The sequence below is a fragment of the Astatotilapia calliptera genome, chromosome 1 (genome assembly GCF_964374335.1).
Source record: "Astatotilapia calliptera chromosome 1, fAstCal68.1, whole genome shotgun sequence".
Classification (NCBI taxonomy): domain Eukaryota; kingdom Metazoa; phylum Chordata; class Actinopteri; order Cichliformes; family Cichlidae; genus Astatotilapia; species Astatotilapia calliptera.
Window position 1 is genome coordinate 35,284,377 of NC_137422.1, and position 19,335 is coordinate 35,303,711.

Consider the following 19,335-nt stretch of genomic DNA (forward strand, 5'->3'; position numbering starts at 1 on the left):
AAATCATATTTTTAAAAAGCATGACTGAAAATAGAGATTTTGTACACACTAGTTATACAAAAATACAATTTATTTTGAGTCGCAGTTTCTTTACACAAACATCTAAACTCTGAACCAGGCAAAAGTCAAACCACAAATGTAAGATATTAGATATTGTAGACTCCAGTCACAGAGTTCCTGTCCCATCTTGGCTTCTCTCACCAGCCACACATTCAGCAAAACATCAACAAAACAAAGCATAAACATCGAGTGCAACAATGCTTCATAACGACAGAACATAAATAACAAATTGAAAGTACATTACAACAGGTTCCACACACACCGCAAAATAAGCTCACAACTGACAATGACACTTTCAAGGGAAATGATGGAATTCTGGGAAATCCTGGGAATCCTTTTAACAGGAGTGGAAGTTTAGTAATGGGCAAAAGACTAATGATTATCCCAGGATTTTTTATGCTTCCCAGGGCTTTCCTCTATTCAGGAAAATACCATTTCCTTCATCATCAGGTGTAATGCTGACAAAGTTGTAACGTGTCTGAATTAAGCCACTCTTTACATCACATCACTCATATCTTTACAGCAGCAAATATATGGTTTGTAAAATGACAATAGAGTCAACAACTACATGGACTGTAGCCATCTGCAGAGTGGGAAGTTTACAACAGTACTGGAGAAGATTGTCAGTCAAATCCCTTCTGGATAGGTTACAGAGAACAAATTGGAAAAAGTCTTCAGCATCTTCTGCTGATGTTGCCTTAACAAAGGCACTTAACCAGAGAGTGTCTCAGACAGCCATGAGACTGTGTTTAAGAGTGAAGCTGGGCAGGGCTGAGAAACAACGGCAGAATTTGATGAGACAAGAGCTTTGTATTTAATGCAGCAAAAGCATCTGGAGCGTATTAAATATTGCACTTTGAAAGAGGGAGATGCAACAAGGAGATTAAATATTAGAGTTACGAGGAGTGATTGTGCATAAAGCCCTCTCATTAGGAGACATAAAAGGAAAGAAAGGTTGGCACTGCAAGGTAAGAGCAGGAGTGGATTTGGTGGAGGAGTGTCACGGGAAAGTTTTGCGTTACTCTGCATCACTTCCCCTGCAGGTTGCTGAGCTCAATGTCATCCTTGCGGCGCTTTTGTTGGGTGAAGAGGGAGCTGAACGGGTAGAGCTTGGCTTTGGCCGGATAGCGCTGACCAGCAATGTCCACCTCGTAGTCCCCGCGGTTGATGAAGTCAGGAGTGATGGCTGTAGGGAGCCCCTCAGGGCCAAGGGGTGGAGACACAAAGCCCAGGCAAACATGGCGCTCCAGGGTGTAGCTGTAGGCGCTGCTGGTGGTTGTCCCCGCTAGTTGATCATTACGATAGACGGGCTCACCCCACCACGGCCACAAGTCGAGCTCGGTGTCATGGTCCTCCAGAACCAGCATGACAAACCGTCGTGTCACACCGTCCTGACGCTGCTGAAGCAATGCCTCACGGCCGATGAAATCTGTGTCCTGATGGAGAGAAAAAGGCAGGGGGTGTGAAGAAGATGACGATAAATAGAGGAAATTAGGCCCTAAGAACCTTCACTAAGTTAGTGAAGATCAACTTGAGTAAACAACACAATGGCCCTGCTATGTGCAGCTCTGCTGGAGTAGCATAAGACCACCATGTTTTAAAGTCACCCACCTTTTTTTTAACAACACCATAAAACTTAAAACAGTCTGTGAAACCAGCGTTAAACTGTAGATGCCTTTAATCAGCACCGCGCTGACACTGCTCTAAGCAGCAGACAGCTCACCTGATGTTCCACCCTTTCAAAATGAGACAGACAGTAAACTTTACACCTGCTACTTTAAAGTGCCACCTGTTGTGCCTGCGGGTGCAGCCCGGTGACAAATTCCCTGCTGCATCATGACAAAGACTGCACCAAGATGTTGAGTGCTTTAATTATTCTACTCTTCATCTCTCATCTTTCAACCATTTTAAAGGAAAAGAGGGAAAGTTTGAAACTTAATAAGTAGAGTCAAATAAAGCATCTTATGCATTTCTATCATATTGGCAAAGTAAAAATGTAGCTGACTAACTGATCAGTCTATTAGGATGAGGCAGTTCGATGTACAAAGAAAAACAGTCTCCAATATGGGTAGGATCAGATATTATATGTTTAAAACTGTCAACAGACCTTGTCAAACTTGACCCTGAACTCTCGTCCACACTCCAGCGGGGTCGTGAAGGCGTCGAGGTCTTGACCCCAGAAGGCGAAGAATTTCTCTATGCGTAGACTTCGCAATGCGTAGTACCCTGCGTTACGGATCCCGTACTTCTGACCCACTGACATCACCTCGTTGTACACGTGCAGTGCGTACTGTGGAGAGCAGAGGAACGGGTGTCTTATACTCTATATGGCATTTCCGGTACACTGAAATGTGAGAGTGTCATACATGACAGGTTCTCAGTAATCAGACAGAATAAGCCATGCAAAAATCATATCACTTTTAACCATTAACAATAAAAACACAACAACACATGTGTGACACTGAATTATCACAATTTTAAGTCCTAGAGTCCTGGTGACTCTTTCCTACATTTGCTACAAGAAACTGGATATTTTCTAGGATTTTCCTCTGGAAGTTTGTCTTGTGAAGATACTTGTATTTTATAACAACAGAGTCAAGGCAGCTAAGGACACTTTGATTCTCTTGGGACTTTAATTGGACATAATTTGACAGTATAATTGTGTAATAAATGTTTTATCCATCCTTACACCATTTTCTGCTTTTAAATGATCGTTGTAGTATAAAAAAATAAAAAAAACCCTCCTCTTTCAGCCATTCCTGAACTTCACACTGCAATCATCCATTTTGAAATTTGAAAATCTTCTCTGGTCCACCAAAACCTTCAACCACAACTCTGATCCTCATAAAAGGACAAGTTAAACCCTTGATTGTTTGTGTTTTTCACTCATTCATCCTTATCTTCTCACAGTCTAAGGTTGATTCCTTATTAATACACTTTTACTTCTACCACCTAATAAAGCTTTTTTTCAGTTCTTTCCCAGTAATGATGTATTACAAGAAAAAGATCAGAATCAAAAGATATTGTCAGAAATTTTTGAATAATGTTTCATTTTTTTAATCCTATGGCTATGCTTAACTCATTCACTGCCATTGACGTCTATAGACGTCAATTACGTTTTTCAATGGGAGGGGCTAGAATACAACCTCGGGCAGCTTGTCAGTGAATTTTATTTTTTCATATATTTGTAAATAAATTGTTTTGATAAAACATAACCTTTCTCAGTGTTATTTCTGTTTTATAGAAGTGAAAAACTATTTTATATGTTAGAGGTGTCACAAAGCAAGAAATATTAGTGTCAAAGGCACTTTTCTGCTTGAAATGTATTTTTCACAAAAAGCTCGTTTTCTCCCTTTTTTTGGTCAAAACAGGCATTTTTGGTGGAACCCACCTCTCTTCTACAGCTGATTACTAAAGAATGGAAAATGGTAGAAACAAGCTTTTTTTTTTTGGATGAAAGAAGAGAGTCTGTTCTTCATTTTGGTAGGTTCAGCGTTTATATGATCATAACACACAGTTTTCTGTGGCTCTTCAAAAATGAGTAAAAATGCTCAAAAACCCTGGCAGTGGGGAGTTACCTGATTTGAAAATGGCTGGCAGTGAATGAGTTAATTAATTTCCTGTGACAGTAAAAAACAAAACAAGAAGTGTTGTTTTTTTGTAAATGACTTGTTGTCACCCACACTTTGGAAAACAACAATAGAAAAACAATACTTATTTCCATCTTTGGCATTTCAAGATAAAACCCAAGTTATAGAAAAACTAAATGTTGAAGAATAACGGGGAGTTGTGTGATTAACTGTAAAAATAAATAAATAAATAAAAAAAAATTATATATATATAAAAAATAACAACTCATGTAACATACTCATGGGTTGTTGTCAACCATCCTGTGACGAGGTATCTATTAAATATCTGTGTGTGTGTAGGACTGCACCTCAATGGGGATGTAGAGCATGAAACCTGGTTCCCCAGTGTGAGTCATGCTCATGACTCTGATCCCGTTGGCATAGCCCACACTCATCTCCTGTAAACACACATGCACATAAACATGGTCAGTTTACTCCTCTTGGCAGGGTGAAGAGACAGACTGATGAAACAGTCATTTAAAAAAAACAAGCCATCAGCTTTGCTGTATCTAGCTTTCCCTACCTTACAGAACATGGAGGGGAAATGGTCAGGTGTCATGGAAACATATGACAGTTCAGCAAGAACATCCATAGCTCGAGGTCCAATCAGATTTAAAGCTGAGAAGAATAAGAGTTATAAACACTTAACAGACTTTCTGGTTAACAAAGCCCACATCTGATGTTATATTACACATGCAAAAACAGAATCTGGTACAACTGTTGCTCACATTTTACACAATTAAGATGACTGCATTAAAAATACACAAGATCTACTTTCAGACATGTAATTAATGCCATCCCTCCACAGACTTCATCCCTCTGGTGTCTGATTTTTAAGGTTATTTAAATAACTGGGTTGCAAGTCGACAGTGGATTGTTTTGACTTTTTGCATTGTTTCTCCTTTTAAATGTTATATGAGCACTAGATGGCGATATCAGAGCAGAAACCCCAGTTGCTGCATGCGTACCAGTGTACTTCCAGCTGACATCCTCTAGGTGGAGGTGTGGGTCATTAGGCATGTGCTTCTTTATCCAGGACCAACAGTGGACCTGCTGGTCCGTTGGAGAGATGATGAAGAAGCTGGACAGCAAATGAGAAAGTAAGCAATTTTTAAAAAATCTGTCATGTACTAGTATCTACAGTGCCACTGCACAGATGTTTCAAACCTGTTCTTGCTGAGGCGGACCACACTGCAGTCGTTCTCATAGCCACCTCTCTCATTCAGCATGCCGGTGTGGACAATGTGTCCAACGGGAACATCCAGGTCATTGGCACAGAGATGTTGCAGCAGTTCCAAGGCTTGGTCACCTGTTGACTGAGCCATCAGGACAGAGCAGAGGATTTAACCTGAATACTTTTAAAGCTACAGTGGGGCAAAAAAGTATTTAGTCAGCCACCGATTGTGCAAGTTCCCCCACCTAAAATGATGACAGAGGTCAGTAATTTGCACCAGAGGTACACTTCAACTGTGAGAGACAGAATGTGGAAAAAAAATCCATGAATCCACATGGTAGGATTTGTAAAGAATTTATTCGTAAATCAGGGTGGAAAATAAGTATTTGGTCAATAACAAAAATACAACTCAATACTTTGTAACATAACCTTTGTTGGCAATAACAGAGGTCAAACGTTTACTATAGGTCTTTACCAGGTTTGCACACACAGTAGCTGGTATTTTGGCCCATTCCTCCATGCAGATCTTCTCGAGAGCAGTGATGTTTTGGGGCTGTCGCCGAGCAACACGGACTTTCAACTCCCGCCACAGATTTTCTATGGGGTTGAGGTCTGGAGACTGGCTAGGCCACTCCAGGACTTTCAAATGCTTCTTACGGAGCCACTCCTTTGTTGCCCGGGCAGTGTGTTTTGGATCATTGTCATGTTGGAAGACCCAGCCTCGTTTCATCTTCAAAGTTCTCACTGATGGAAGGAGGTTTTGGCTCAAAATCTCACGATACATGGCCCCATTCATTCTGTCCTTAACACGGATCAGTCGTCCTGTCCCCTTGGCAGAAAAACAGCCCCATAGCATGATGTTTCCACCCCCATGCTTCACAGTAGGTATGGTGTTCTTGGGATGCAACTCAGTATTCTTCTTCCTCCAAACACGACGAGTTGAGTTTATACCAAAAAGTTCTACTTTGGTTTCATCTGACCACATGACATTCTCCCAATCCTCTGCTGTATCATCCATGTGCTCTCTGGCAAACTTCAGACGGGCCTGGACATGCACTGGCTTCAGCAGCGGAACACGTCTGGCACTGTGGGATTTGATTCCCTGCCGTTGTAGTGTGTTACTGATGGTGACCTTTGTTACTTTGGTCCCAGCTCTCTGCAGGTCATTCACCAGGTCCCCCCGTGTGGTTCTGGGATCTTTGCTCACTGTTCTCATGATCATTTTGACCCCACGGGATGAGATCTTGCGTGGGGCCCCAGATCGAGGGAGATCATCAGTGGTCTTGTATGTCTTCCATTTTCTGATGATTGCTCCCACAGTTGATTTTTTCACACCAAGCTGCTTGCCTATTGTAGATTCACTCTTCCCAGTCTGGTGCAGGTCTACAATACTTTTCCTGGTGTCCTTCGAAAGCTCTTTGGTCTTGGCCATGGCGGAGTTTGGAGTCTGACTGTTTGAGGCTGTGGACAGGTGTCTTTTATACAGATGATGAGTTCAAACAGGTGCCATTCATACAGGTAACGAGTGGGGGACAGAAAAGCTTCTTACAGAAGACGTTACAGGTCTGTGAGAGCCAGAGATTTTCCTTGTTTGAGGTAACCAAATACTTATTTTCCACCCTGATTTACGAATAAATTCTTTACAAATCCTACCATGTGAATTCATGGATTTTTTTTTCACATTCTGTCTCTCACAGTTGAAGTGTACCTCTGGTGCAAATTACTGACCTCTGTCATCATTTTAAGTGGGGGAACTTGCACAATCGGTGGCTGACTAAATACTTTTTTGCCCCACTGTAAATGCATTAATTAAAATTGCCTGCATAATTTAAAGAGAAAAAAAAACCCCAACAACAACAAAAATTTTTTCGAGTAGCTAGTACAAACATACATACATAACACTGATAAATATCATATGCTAGCTGGGTATGACCACATAGACAACAGTAGGTAGCACAGCAGCAGTTTTTCCCCTCTCTGCAACCCAGTTCTAATTCTAAGTTTTCCAAAGTGGTTCATGACTCACAGTGAGTTCGAATTTGGTGAAGGAGGACATGTCGATGACACAGACGGCCTCTTTGCAGCATTTCACTTCTGCTCCAACTATGTCAAACCAGTCTGGCTTATAAAAAGTCTTACTCTGGTCCAGGGACAGCAGATCTACAGAGAGAAACAGTCCAATTCAACCAAGTAATTTAATTCATTAGACAAAACTGCCTTAAAATCCGTCAAAATCATTTGCAGTCCAAGACTTTGACTAAAGTATTTTTGTACCACTGCTTCTCACTGAGACAAACCTTTTCCTGGAGGAACAAAGTACTTGGGCCTTTCAAAGCCATGTTTCTCCATCCACCGAGCCCCCTGAGTGTCCAGGCGGTCGTACAGAGGACTGGTCCTCAGCTGGCGTCCGGTCTGGAAGTCCCACCGGGGAACCTTCAGCTCATACAGCAGGGCTGAACATTGACACACAAATATTAGAAGGAGAGATAGCAGAGCAAGAATTAGAATATACTGCACATTATAATAAATATCCAACACCTATAGGATTTATAATAATTTAGCTAAAGCAACAGCAGAAATTAATTATTTAAACAGTACACCAAGGTTCAGATGACTATACAGCCTTTGTCTACTTAAAAGCATGAACCAAACACCCAACAAGGCTCACTACTCACGCATGACTTCCATCACTCTGTGTCTCAGGAAGGTTCGGCTGCTCTGCAGGTTGCCAAAGCGTTTGATGTCCAGTGGCCAGACATTGGCGGTGGGGTAGCCATAGGTCATCCACTCTGCCAGGTACCTGGATACCAAACCACACAACAGGCCATTTATCCCTTCTTGTAATGCAAAAAAGGCACGTCCACAACACAGTCTTGATCGCTGCAACTGATAAACCATGGCTGAATTATTTCAGGTGACCCAGTATTGATCACGTGCTTACGTCTAGTCTTAACAGATACAATATATTATATATATATATATATATTTGTTCTTACTTTCCAGCCCCTCCAGCAAAGGCCAGGCCTGAGGAGTTCATCCCTGCCAGCACATAGTACCCAGACACACCTGGGGTCTCACCCATCAGACAGCGCATATCAGGTGTGAAGGACTCCGGACAGTTGACCAGCTGATGGATCTCAGCTGACTCGAGACTGGGCATTCTCCTCAGCAGGGCACTGAGCATCGGCTCTGAAGGCGGAAAACAAAAAGTGCTCTAAAATGTAGCAAATGCAGATGATAATTTAATACAGTTCACTCTAATTAACTTAAACAACCAACCACACCATAACCAAGAAATATTAGTGCTGCTTCTTGTTCTTTTGCTCACCTCTATTGTTGTACAATTACTGAAAAACCCTGAACCACCTCTCACCATAAATCATCTAAGAGTCTAAAGGTTCCAGCTGCAACCTTAACCCATGTTGTTCCATCAACAGTCCAACATGTTATTCCAAAATAAATGCTGAAAATGAAAATTAAAAAAAAAAAAAAAAAAAATCTAAACCTAAAGACATCCAGGTTAGTAACACATAAGAAAAAAGAAGGCAGCAAATCTTCATATATTCGAGAATCCATAACCAAGGTGTTTTTGCCCATTAAGATGACATATTTTTAAAAATTTAATAATGGATTAACAAAATAATCAAATGAATTGCAGTTCTAACAATATCTATTACAATACATTAATATAATATACATTCATAAAATACAGTACATTCTAACATTATATATTGTGATGGATTCTTTCAACAACCTTTTCAACCCCTACACTTATAAGATAAAATAAATGGAAAAATAACGGCTTCAGAGCGGTCGATCACAGACTGGTTTGGTGATGTGTGCTGCTATAATAAACTCTTGTTTTTATGGCAGCCTGGTATGAGAAATCTCACATTACTGGTTTAAGGCCAAGGCAAACAGTCAGGTGTATTTTTACATGTGTACAGAGAGGTGGGTCAAAATCATTTAAGGTAGCCTTAAACAGAGGTGGATAAAAATAGATATGCCCAGTCTTGCTTGCTTCCTCAGTCTTCTGTAGCTGTTAAATGAAACCAATGAAGGTCTGACTTTGTGTTGTTATTTGAGAGGCAAACCTCATATATAATTTTCAACATTTTAAGACGCAGTCTACAACTGTGGCTATTTTACAGCTAAGAAAAACTAAACACACCTTGCCTTTGTGCTACATTAATGACAGGAGAGTTGATCAAGTGTTCTTCCTATTCAGTTACTCCAGCCATTAACATTATACAATTCAGTGCTGCGGGCAAGACTATTTCAGCTGTCACTGGGCAAGCAGCAGAGTATTGTAAAGTGCCCGACTAGTATTGTAAGGTTAAAGTCCTGCAATATTAGACAGAAAACACCAACAACCTAGTAACTCAATTTGCGCAAGTATTCAGTAAAGATTGGTAGGAAAACGTCCAATTGACAGGCTGAGACCCCCAGCAGAGCCAGGCTCATAGTGGGTCAGCAATCTACATGAAAGTGGTAGATACAGCTGTTACTAGAACCTGACATTCAACATAGGTCGATAAACCATGTTCCTAAAGCTGGGGTTATTTATTTGGAACAATTTTTAATGAATAAAAATACAACATTAATACTTTTTTTTTTTTTTTTACCAAAGTGATCCCAGTCCTCCTGCATGTTCTGGATCTCCAGCTGGTTGCGACCCTCAGTGAAGATGGGTTTGGGGTTTTTCTCAAAGCCTCCTGACAGAAGGCCTCCCTGCCACGGCCGTGCATATATCCTGCCATCCATATCAATCACCACTAGCAAAGAGACACATAGTTAGAAACATCTCCTGGCTGGACTTGTTTTTAGCCTTTCAGCAGGCATTACCATATTGCTAAGCACATTATTTGGCTAAGTAAAAAGGTACAGCCTGTGCCCTAGTTTTTTCTTTTTACTATGGGACTAAAAAAAAGGACTAGACATAATTGTCGATCTGATATAAATTGCAATTCGTTAATTAATTTGCCAAAAAACAGGAAAAAAAAAATCATGAAGTGAATGTTCTTTAATACAGACACGATTTCAGCTGGCTACACAAATTGGACTTTAAAATTCAATAGTGTCTACTGCAAAGGTTACTTCCTAGCTTTTTAATATGTGAGACCTGGTGTCTTGGGTGGAAGTGGCTCCTGGAGAGGTTTGGTGAGGAGGTAGAAGTGTTCACATCCATGGAGGGGAACTGACACCTTCGTCTCACTAGCCTGGCCCAGCTCATAAGCCCACTGGAGCAGAAACAGTCAGAGCAACCAAATACAATCAGAACAATGTGTAGAAACAAGATACTTATAGTCACCATAGGAAACAACTGCTTCAACTAGTTTCAGAGGGAAAAAAGATTATGAAATAGAATTAAATTATTATTATTATTATTATTATTATTATTATGATGAAGGAGAAGGAAAAAATTGCTGCCTGTCCTGCTTACATATTTTTGACCAAGCATGACACTGAATTTCCACAGAAACAAAAGTAATTCCAAAATGTTTACAGAGGGGTTTTTCTTTTTTGTCACAGATTCCATTTCTCATAGTTTCAGTCTTATTAATGCATCTCCCATAGAGCAATCTACCTGTCCAGCACAGCTGACAAAATATTCACATTTAATGGAACCACGGTCAGTCTCTACAGCTGTTACACATCCCTTCTCTACCAGAACCTGCTGAACACTGGTTCGCTCCATGATCTGAACCCCTGAAGGAGAAGAAAGAGGAAACAAAGGACAAAAGAGGAGGTTACAATTATAGGGTGGGCCAGCAACAGCAGAATACACGATTTATGGTCTACCAAACCAAACTGCAAGTTTGTGTTACCTTGTCCAGCTGAAGCCACAGCAAGGGCATGGTTAACATCTGGTGGAGACACGACAGCATCTTCAGGAAGGTGGAGTGCGCCTACCAGGTCATGAATGTTAACAAGGGGGTGGAGTTTGGCCACCTCTTTAGGTTTAATAATATTACAATTGATCCCCATTACCCTGTGAATGAAGTGAAAGGGTCAAAAGTCATTTATGTTTTTAAATCAGTGAAAGGGGACAATCAGCTGACACTATTATTATTTTAAACAAAAACTTTTGAGTCCCCAAAAGCTTGTCCTCACAAAGCCACTAGAGCTTTACAGCTTAATCCACATAGCTGTGGTCTAAAAACTAACTACAGGACTTACTTCAGCCTTGATGCGAGGCGCTTAAGAGAAATGAAGCGATCCTGATTTTGAGCCAGACACAAAGACCCTGTCTTCACATAACCTGCAACACATACCACACACCACATATGACTCAGTCTATAATTAGTATTCTAGCTTTGCAGCTTGTTTATTGCTGGTGCACATCAAATGATATCTCGGACTTCAACAAATCTGAAATGTTTCTAAATGCATTGAGACAGAAGGCAGTATGTCACAATTTGCTCCCTTGTCTGTTTTATGCTTTAGAAGCTATAATCTGGGAAGATACAAATGCAAACTGTTCTATAATCTAAATTAATAATTAACATTTTAAAAAATATGTGGTGATGTGCATGTGGGAACTGTTAACTATCAGCACCAATAGTAAAATGGTGAAAAAGCAAACCCTTCTAAGAATAAAATAGTTTTAAAAAATTAAAAAAGTTAAATATGACAAAAGCCAAATTCTGTAAATCATCCCACCTGTTTTAACCCCCGTCTCCTCCTCCAGCTGCTGGTAAAGACTACTGGAGTAGTTGGCCATTTGACACTCGATGGAAATGGGCTTGGCCACGCTGACAATACCAGCACATAGTCTTGTTGTTCCTGCACCAAGTCTGGTTAGGATAATAATGGCCAAGAAAGTATTAACACAACAATATCAAATCTAACATTTCTTTCCACTATCACCTCCTAATGTTAAAGCTATCCCTACTCTCATATAATATCAGTGGTCTGAGTCAATAACATAAAGAACATCTCTCTCTTCGTGCTAATTTTAAGACAACAAACACAATGGCTTATCTGTAATTTGTTGAGCTGAAACACTCACCTGCCCTGCTCAAGTAGTACAATATCAGTCCAGCCCAGTCTAGCCAGGTGGTAGGCCACTGATGTTCCCACAATACCTCCTCCACAGATGACAACCCGGGCCTGCCTGGGCAATGGAAGCAGCTGGGAGTCTCCACTGACAGTCAAACACCGAGGGGAAGTCCAGAGACCCCTGCCTACCAATCTATACCCCGTCTGGTGAAGCAGCCGCAGCCGGGGGAGCATAACAGGGGACAGAGCCCTGGAGCTCCGCACACAGCTGGACATAGCTGTGCTTTCTGCAATAAGAGACACGGGATCTAAAGTTACTCTATAACCTTAAATAGAGGACAGTACCACAGTGAATACAGCAACAATGACCCTAACTTTACAAATATCATGATATAATTTTAGTAACATATGATCCGTTTTCTACAGTTTGCAGGGTGTGATATAGACCTCTTGTATTATTTTAAGTTGCTGTATTTTTTTTAATCTGAAATAATTTGATATTTGCTGTAGATAGGGTTGTGTCAATGTCACAGTTTCATTTTAATTTGGCTAGGTAGATACTAATAAAATTATTACTACACCACAATCTATACATCTCTGACAGTACTGCTGACCTTTTCTGCTAACAGCATGGATTAGTTTGCGTTCTAAAGTTGCTATGTCAGGGCCTTTGAAAGTGTCTACTATAAACCAGATTCAATTGTCAACACTGGAAGTCGCTAGTTTCCATAAGGTTACAAAGATGCACTGCTGTTCCTAAACTTAAGTTGCTACATTTAGCTTAACCAGACATAATCGAAAGTAAATACAACATTAAACACTTTGAATAGGGCCTGGGAAATCAGCAAGGTGAACTTACAACAGTCCTTCAAATGTCTTGCTTGTATTATAAAGACTGCTGTTAGCCTTGAAGCACTGCTTTAGCTTTACTTGTATTCTTAGCAGCACAGCTAGCTTTAGCTAACAGCATGTCGGTATCTTTGTGATTTTTTGTGATATTTAGATTAGTGGTAGATACCTAGCAGACGTGTAGATGACCAAAGTCACGCACAAAGTTCCTAACATTTGGGGGGTATGTGTTGGTACTACTAAAGTTAGCACTACTGATAATGTTAGTAACATAGCACAGCTTAGGCTATCGAAAAGCTAGCCAATGTTTATTATTTTTGCTAACACGACGGCTAAACCAGGCAGAAAATCTTCTCTAATCATAACACTTATTTTTCACAACTACATTAAACTTACCGATTTAGTTAAGTCCAGTGATTATGATATTTCAACAGAAGGATAGTCACTAAGGTGTAACTGAAAGCCAAATTCAGAGACTCCCGTTAGTTAAGTGGTACCTCTTCCGGTATAACCCTTCAAAATAAATTACGTCTGCGTCTTTTTAGAATGGCTTCAGTAGCGGTGGAGCGGTTATCAGCGAAAACATTGAACTCATCCAACTCAAATGCTTAGGGTATATCTAGAAAGTTGCAAACCTACTTATTGTTAATCTAATTATTTTTTCTAAAAATTTTATTTTTTTTCTATTTTTATTGTTTGTTTGTTTTTTTTGTTTGTTTTTTTTGTTTTGTTTTTTTTATCTCGAATTTACCTTTTCTTCCTGCCCCTTGTGCTGCTGTAACAAATTAATTTCCCCAATATGAGATGAATACTAAATTTCGCAGTGTGACTTTTAAAATATGTTAGGTTGCTGAATTGTTGCTGCAATGGACTACTTGCACTAGGGCATGTGACGTATTTCCGTTTCCAAATACTACCGCTTGGGCATTTCCGGTATGTTTGTTTATCTATCGTTTGCTATGCTAATGTCGCTTCAGAATGAGTATAAAAAGGAAAGTATTTAAAACAGAATATTTTCAAAAACAAGAGAAGAAATACTCCGAGCATTGCTGTGTCCCACTTTGTTCGGCTTCAGCCAAATTTAACGGCATACTAAGTTTTCATGGCTTTCCGACCCTTTCCGACTTGAGAAGACAATGGCTGGTAAACATACGACGGGATCATTTCACGATTACCTCTCACACCAGGGTCTGCTGCAGACACTTTGCCAGTGATCAACTCATAGAGCCAACAACCCTCGGTGGTCGAAGGCGGCTTATTAAAGGTGCTGTACCAACACTTTTTGAGTGGAATGGCTATAAAGTTGAACCACCGCGGCCTGGTGTTTGGGAGAGAACGGAGCGACGCCCAGAACTAGTTCCTCCTGACGATCAAGAAGACCACAGTCTTACAAGAGATCATGACTACTGCTCAGTCCCTGAGCCGTCTGCATTGGACATATCTGCATCAGCTGCAGAAGACCTGTCCAAAGACGTGGAGACTCTGAGGAAAGAAATACAGGAGTTACGTGTCCAGCGAGAATTTGGGTTACAGCGTTTTGCTGGCTCCGACACTGACATCCGATTCTATACCAGGTACACCTAAGTTCTATCCAAGCTAACTGTTTAAAATATACCAAGGTCACCATCAGTTAAATTTAGAAAGTTTTTCCAGTCTTAATGAAAACAAAATAGATATTTACTTTTTCTCTGCTGACTGTATGTTTCATCTAGATGCTTTAGTATTTAAACGATATTCTAATGCTACAGATAAAATACAACACCAAATACTCTTAATCAAACTATTTTATACAGCATGTCATTAGCATATTTGTCACAGTTTACATTATTTTTATGTCAGTGTGTAATGTTAATTAATGATTGACACGATGTATGTCTCTCTCGTGAATAGATTTCCAAGCTATGATCATTTGATGGCATTTTGGTTTTTGATTGAGCCTTGTATCTATAAAATGATCCGGGTTTCAAGAGCCAAGTCAGCTGCCAATCGGAATGAAGAAGTGTTGACACCTGCACGCACATCAACGGTAGGTTATGGGTTTGTTGGTAGTTAGAACTAGAGGTGTAATGTTATTGTATTTATGTACAATAACATTACATTATGTACAATAGCGCTAGACTCAGTATCCTACATACATACACCTGTGTACTACAGCACCTCATTGTTTACCCCATGGTACAGTGTAGTATGCATAACCATTACAAAACATTTAGCCAAGAAAAGCATAATTTTACTAGTTCATAGCTTAAGGAGTAACATTTTCCCTTTTGTTTTCACCTTCCAGAGGCAGCTGCTACAGCCAATTGACGAGTTTTTTCTTTTCCTGGTTTTCCTGTCAGTTGGTTTGAAGGAGAGGGACCTGGCACACCGATTTACCATACACCAGTCCACAGTGAGCCGCATTATTGCAAAATGGACAAATTTTCTTGCCACTGTACTGGGGTCTCAATGCATTTGGCTTACACGTGAAGAAGTGCAAGCTTACCTCCCTGAGGAATTCAAAGATTTCTCAGACACCCAGATGATCCTTGACTGTACAGAGCTGAGGTGTCAGACACCATCCTCACCACTTCTCCAAAGTGAAATGTACTCTTCGTACAAATCCCACTGTACGATGAAAGCCCTGGTTGGCATAGCTCCACATGGTCCAGTGACATTCATCTCTAATCTGTATGCTGGTTCGGTTAGTGACAAGGAACTATTCAAACAATCAGGCATTGCTGAGAAGTTGACTGAAGACATGGCAGTGATGGTAGATAAGGGCTTCCTAATCACCGATTGTTGTAAATGCAAAGTGTACTGCCCACCTTTTCTATCGAAGCAGAAGCAGATGCCAGCATACCAGGTTAAGGAGACGCAGGCCATAGCCAGACTCAGGGTACATGTGGAGCGAGTCATTATGAGGATAAAACAGAACAAACTTTTTGATAGCATCATTACCATGTCACATGTTTACAATATCAACCAACTGTTTGCAGTAGCATGTATGCTGTCAAATTACCAGAACACAGCATTAGTTAAAAAAATGGGTTAAGTGAGACAAGATGGTTTTTTCCCAAGACACCGGTGCCAGTACAAGTAACTTATGGAAAATGACCTGCAGCTGAGGCCACTACAGTTGCATTTCTTCCTTCTCAGCTGACAATACTTGATTACAGAAATAGTACTTGAGTGCTGATAGTTGAGTTTCAGTTATTAATAATTCAAATTCATTGCAAATGTTGAATGTTAATAATACTGTTTAATTATACTACTATATTACTATTCAGATTCAACAAAATTGTTTATCAAAATTATAAAGTAAATCACTAAATCGTTTTAAAATCATCATACCATTTGTCATTTTCTTCATTCAGTTGTGTTATTGTCTAAATGTATATCAGTATGCTAGGCATGGAGTTTTAAATACTTACCATGTAAATAAGTTCTGCACAAATTCAATCTTTTAATGTGTGTTTTTAAAAAATGAAATTGATGCCATTGCTTAAATAACTGTTTATTGATTTCACATAAAAGTAACATGTAACAACAAAAGAATTCATGAAATATATTGCAAATAAAACCTCAGTTATTTTGTTCCAGCCAGCCTGAAGGATCTGTTTTCCTTTTTGCTATGTTTTCACTGTTCATTTTTCCCCAAACACGGGTATCTTGGCATATATATGTGAAAAAATAAGTAGTCAGCCTTTTCTCTGATTGCATTGTGCACATCTGTATCCATGTATATTCTTTGCACTAGGTAGTCCTCTTGTGCCCACACAACAAAGTCACACCACTGCATCCCACTGATGAGCAGTTGTCCTTGCACTTGCCAATAATATGCGTGGCTCTTTTTTAGTTTAGGGGTACCACATTCCATTTGCACATATTTGCAGTCAAAGTTTTGCACATTGGGACATTTGCATTTGACGAGGCCAAACTGGGGGTATTCATTGGGGTCAAAAACAACACCATCAGGAGATGCAGCAAGCCAGGGGGCAATGGGGTGAATGACCAGACCACAGGGTGAGTAGTTAACATTCATTAGCCTACTATACTCTGCTGCTATTGCAAGCTCCATCTCAATTCCCCTCCTCATGTCTGCTGTCTGCCTTGTTCCCTTCAATATACGCTCTGCTAGTGACTGCAGAGCTCTGGCCTCTGACGTGACACACCTCCCGAAACCTAGAGGCAGTCACTCTGGGCCTGCAGAGCTGATGCCACTCAGACGAAGAGCTTTGCTCACGTGTAGCTTCCTCTATTTTGTGAGCCATTTCCAGAGTTACAGACAAGCTTTTCGGATGCAGAAGCTCTTCTTCTGAGCACACAAACACACAATCTGATGGCAAGATGTCATACCCCTCCAGAGGCAAGTGCGGTGTTGGTGGTGCATCACGGTGTAGTGTGATGTACCGGGTTGTCAAAACCAGCTGCTGATATGACAGAACACTGCCCTCCTGCACCAGCCCAAAGGCACTTTCCACAAGGGGCTTGTCAGGTCTCATGTTCATTGTGGTCACAAGTGGCCTGTCCTCAATATTAAATTTTGCATATGCCTCCGTTATTCTGAACAAGCAGGGATCTGGTAACGGACCCACCATGCCTCTGTAGAAGCCACTCCTAAAGAAAACATCAATGACAATAATGTAAGAAAGAAGGTTATTATACTGAACAACAACTAAACTAAAAAGGTGTAAAACAGTGGTGCATAAGTTAGAGACTGGGATGTATATGTACATGACTGAGTTAGCAGTCTTCAGAAAGTGTAATGTTGTATGTAAATTAATACCTATTCTGACACATGTATGTATGAACAAATAGCAACATACATTTGTAACACATGAAACCAAATTTTACAAATCTAATTACCGTACTCCAGTCTGGGCCACCCTATTTGGTACCGGCTTAGTGAAGATCATGGAGTTGATGGGTCCTGGCTTCACACCCTAACAGAAGACACATTTACTATGGATGGTGTTGCTGTTCATATGTAAACATGGACTAATTCAAAAACTTTAACCTCATTTAAATTACCACTGTCCGTGGCTTGTGCCATTGCTGTTCAGATTCCATGCAGCTATGCACAGGGGGGACAACTGGCACTCTGAGTTGTGAGTAGTGTGCTGTTTGGAAGAGCAATGCCACTGTGTGATTGCACATAACAGCGCCTGCCACACAGGAGCACTCGCTATGTGTCAGTACCACCGGCGATGAATCCAGAAGCTTAATCTAAGAAGAAAGAACGAAAATTAAAAATGTAACATCTTCATGGAAGAGCCGAACAGGAACATAGTTCAGTGTTATGGTTACTACAGGCTTACCCTCTTGAATGCTTAGTGTTTCTTTCTCTCCCTATTAAAACAACAGCCATCCTTGATAACTGTAATAACTTAGATTGTGTATATTTGCAGTATTAATTTGGTGTCAAATGTTTCTGATCACCCACACACGTTGAGTAAACTATCCGACTAGTCAAATTAGGAGTGATAAAGCAGGGAGACAAGGAAAACATTCAAGTTGATGGGCCTTTAGGAATGAACTTAACTAATGCTTAAATAAACTGAACCCCAGTGAACGGGGATTAACAACTTTACACAGCTTCCTGCCTACACTTAGTCTGTGTGGTGCCTCACTCTTCCTCATTGACTTGTAGCACAGGGCTCTCACACCGACCTCCCCTGACAACCTGTCTTTATTGGACACTGAATAAAGATACAAGTACCATTAGCATTATTTCTGTATTACTCATGTCAGCACGTCTTAAACATATATACTTTACACTTAGCAAGAGTAGCATTAGGTAGTTAACTACCTCCTTAGTTAGCCAACTACCTAACGCTATTATAACAGTGTCTAACAACAAAAGTGACATTAGTTAAGAAAACCTCAACTATAGTTTCGGACGACATAAAACACCGTTTAAGAAAACATGTAATATAGAGAATTGACATCAAATGAAGGACATAGCGGAGTAACGTAGTGTTTGCATTTGACGTTAGCTAGCGTTTCTTTGTCGGTTAATTTACGTTTTCTTACCTTCGTAGTTGTGTATATATGATGCAGCATATAACTTAAATCCTTTATCTAATTGCTGGCCGGGGTAGTCGTCAATCTGCAAATCCGATGAACATCAGTGATGTTCAATTTTGGGAGCTCTTGTAGGCAGCGAGTGTGGAACGTCGCCATGGTTTAACCACACCGGAAGCACTGGGGCAGGACTACATAGAACGCGGAAGTGATTGTGCAAGTTATTCTTCTCTTAAAGATATCAGCTAGGTTTGCACATCTGGAATATTTAAACATGTCTTTGGTTACATGGGGCCATGTACCTCATTATCGAAGTTTTTTTCTTTCTTTCAACTTCTCAAAGTCAGATTTATCAACACAACTGTCTATGCATACTTACAGTGTTAGGTATTCTGTACAGGGTTGGACACTCCTTTGCCTTGAAAACAACCTTAAATTATCTTATTATTGGTTTAATAAGGTGCTGGAAACATTCCTCAGAGATTTTGGTCCATTTTGACATGATGGCATCACGTAGTTGCTGTAGCTCTGTCAGCTGCACATTCTTGATCTAAATCTTCAGTTCCACCACATCCCAAAGGTGCTCTATTGCATTGAGATCTGAGACTGTGTGGA

The 19,335-nt window shown here is 40.3% G+C and overlaps 3 protein-coding genes across 3 annotated transcripts; 1 reads left to right on the plus strand and 2 right to left on the minus strand.

The window, feature by feature from the left end:
* Positions 1–52: 52 nt before the first annotated feature.
* Positions 53–13,236, minus strand: pdpr (pyruvate dehydrogenase phosphatase regulatory subunit). Its single transcript, XM_026174845.2, has 18 exons — positions 13,111–13,236; positions 11,876–12,152; positions 11,527–11,660; positions 11,044–11,125; positions 10,692–10,855; positions 10,451–10,572; positions 9,986–10,103; positions 9,489–9,638; positions 7,860–8,052; positions 7,539–7,663; positions 7,161–7,316; positions 6,890–7,023; positions 4,857–5,005; positions 4,658–4,770; positions 4,213–4,307; positions 3,998–4,087; positions 2,168–2,350; positions 53–1,496 (listed from the first exon to the last, which is right to left on the minus strand). The coding sequence occupies exons 2-18, from the start codon at positions 12,139–12,141 to the stop codon at positions 1,089–1,091; spliced, it is 2,682 nt and encodes an 893-aa protein (XP_026030630.1). The 5' UTR covers positions 12,142–12,152; positions 13,111–13,236; the 3' UTR covers positions 53–1,088.
* LOC113026275 (uncharacterized) lies at positions 12,675–16,299 on the plus strand. Its single transcript, XM_026174857.2, has 3 exons — positions 12,675–14,288; positions 14,605–14,740; positions 14,999–16,299. Exons 1-3 carry the CDS (start codon positions 13,693–13,695, stop codon positions 15,746–15,748), a joined length of 1,482 nt encoding a protein of 493 aa, XP_026030642.1. The 5' UTR covers positions 12,675–13,692; the 3' UTR covers positions 15,749–16,299.
* On the minus strand, positions 16,195–18,902 carry LOC113026286 (uncharacterized). Its single transcript, XM_026174876.2, has 4 exons — positions 18,730–18,902; positions 17,728–17,922; positions 17,563–17,639; positions 16,195–17,313 (listed from the first exon to the last, which is right to left on the minus strand). The coding sequence occupies exons 1-4, from the start codon at positions 18,757–18,759 to the stop codon at positions 16,776–16,778; spliced, it is 840 nt and encodes a 279-aa protein (XP_026030661.2). The 5' UTR covers positions 18,760–18,902; the 3' UTR covers positions 16,195–16,775.
* Between the last annotated feature and the right edge of the window lie 433 nt (positions 18,903–19,335).

Excerpts from the sequence above, each read along its gene's own strand:
- LOC113026275 (XM_026174857.2), top strand. The coding sequence starts at position 13,693 with ATGAGTATAAAAAGGAAAGTATTTAAAACAGAATATTTTCAAAAACAA. Across the intron at positions 14,289-14,604 it reads GACATCCGATTCTATACCAG|ATTTCCAAGCTATGATCATT; the intron begins GTACACCTAAGT and ends TCTCGTGAATAG. Across the intron at positions 14,741-14,998 it reads CACCTGCACGCACATCAACG|AGGCAGCTGCTACAGCCAAT; the intron begins GTAGGTTATGGG and ends TTCACCTTCCAG.
- LOC113026286 (XM_026174876.2), bottom strand. The coding sequence starts at position 18,759 with ATGCTGCATCATATATACACAACTACGAAG. Across the intron at positions 17,640-17,727 it reads GGCACAAGCCACGGACAGTG|GGTGTGAAGCCAGGACCCAT; the intron begins GTAATTTAAATG and ends GTCTTCTGTTAG. Across the intron at positions 17,314-17,562 it reads GTGGCCCAGACTGGAGTACG|GAGTGGCTTCTACAGAGGCA; the intron begins GTAATTAGATTT and ends TGTTTTCTTTAG.
- pdpr (XM_026174845.2), bottom strand. The coding sequence starts at position 12,141 with ATGTCCAGCTGTGTGCGGAGCTCCAGGGCTCTGTCCCCTGTTATGCTC. Across the intron at positions 7,317-7,538 it reads CAGAGTGATGGAAGTCATGC|CCCTGCTGTATGAGCTGAAG; the intron begins GTGAGTAGTGAG and ends GTCAATGTTCAG. Across the intron at positions 4,308-4,657 it reads TGTCAGCTGGAAGTACACTG|CTTTAAATCTGATTGGACCT; the intron begins GTACGCATGCAG and ends TATTCTTCTCAG.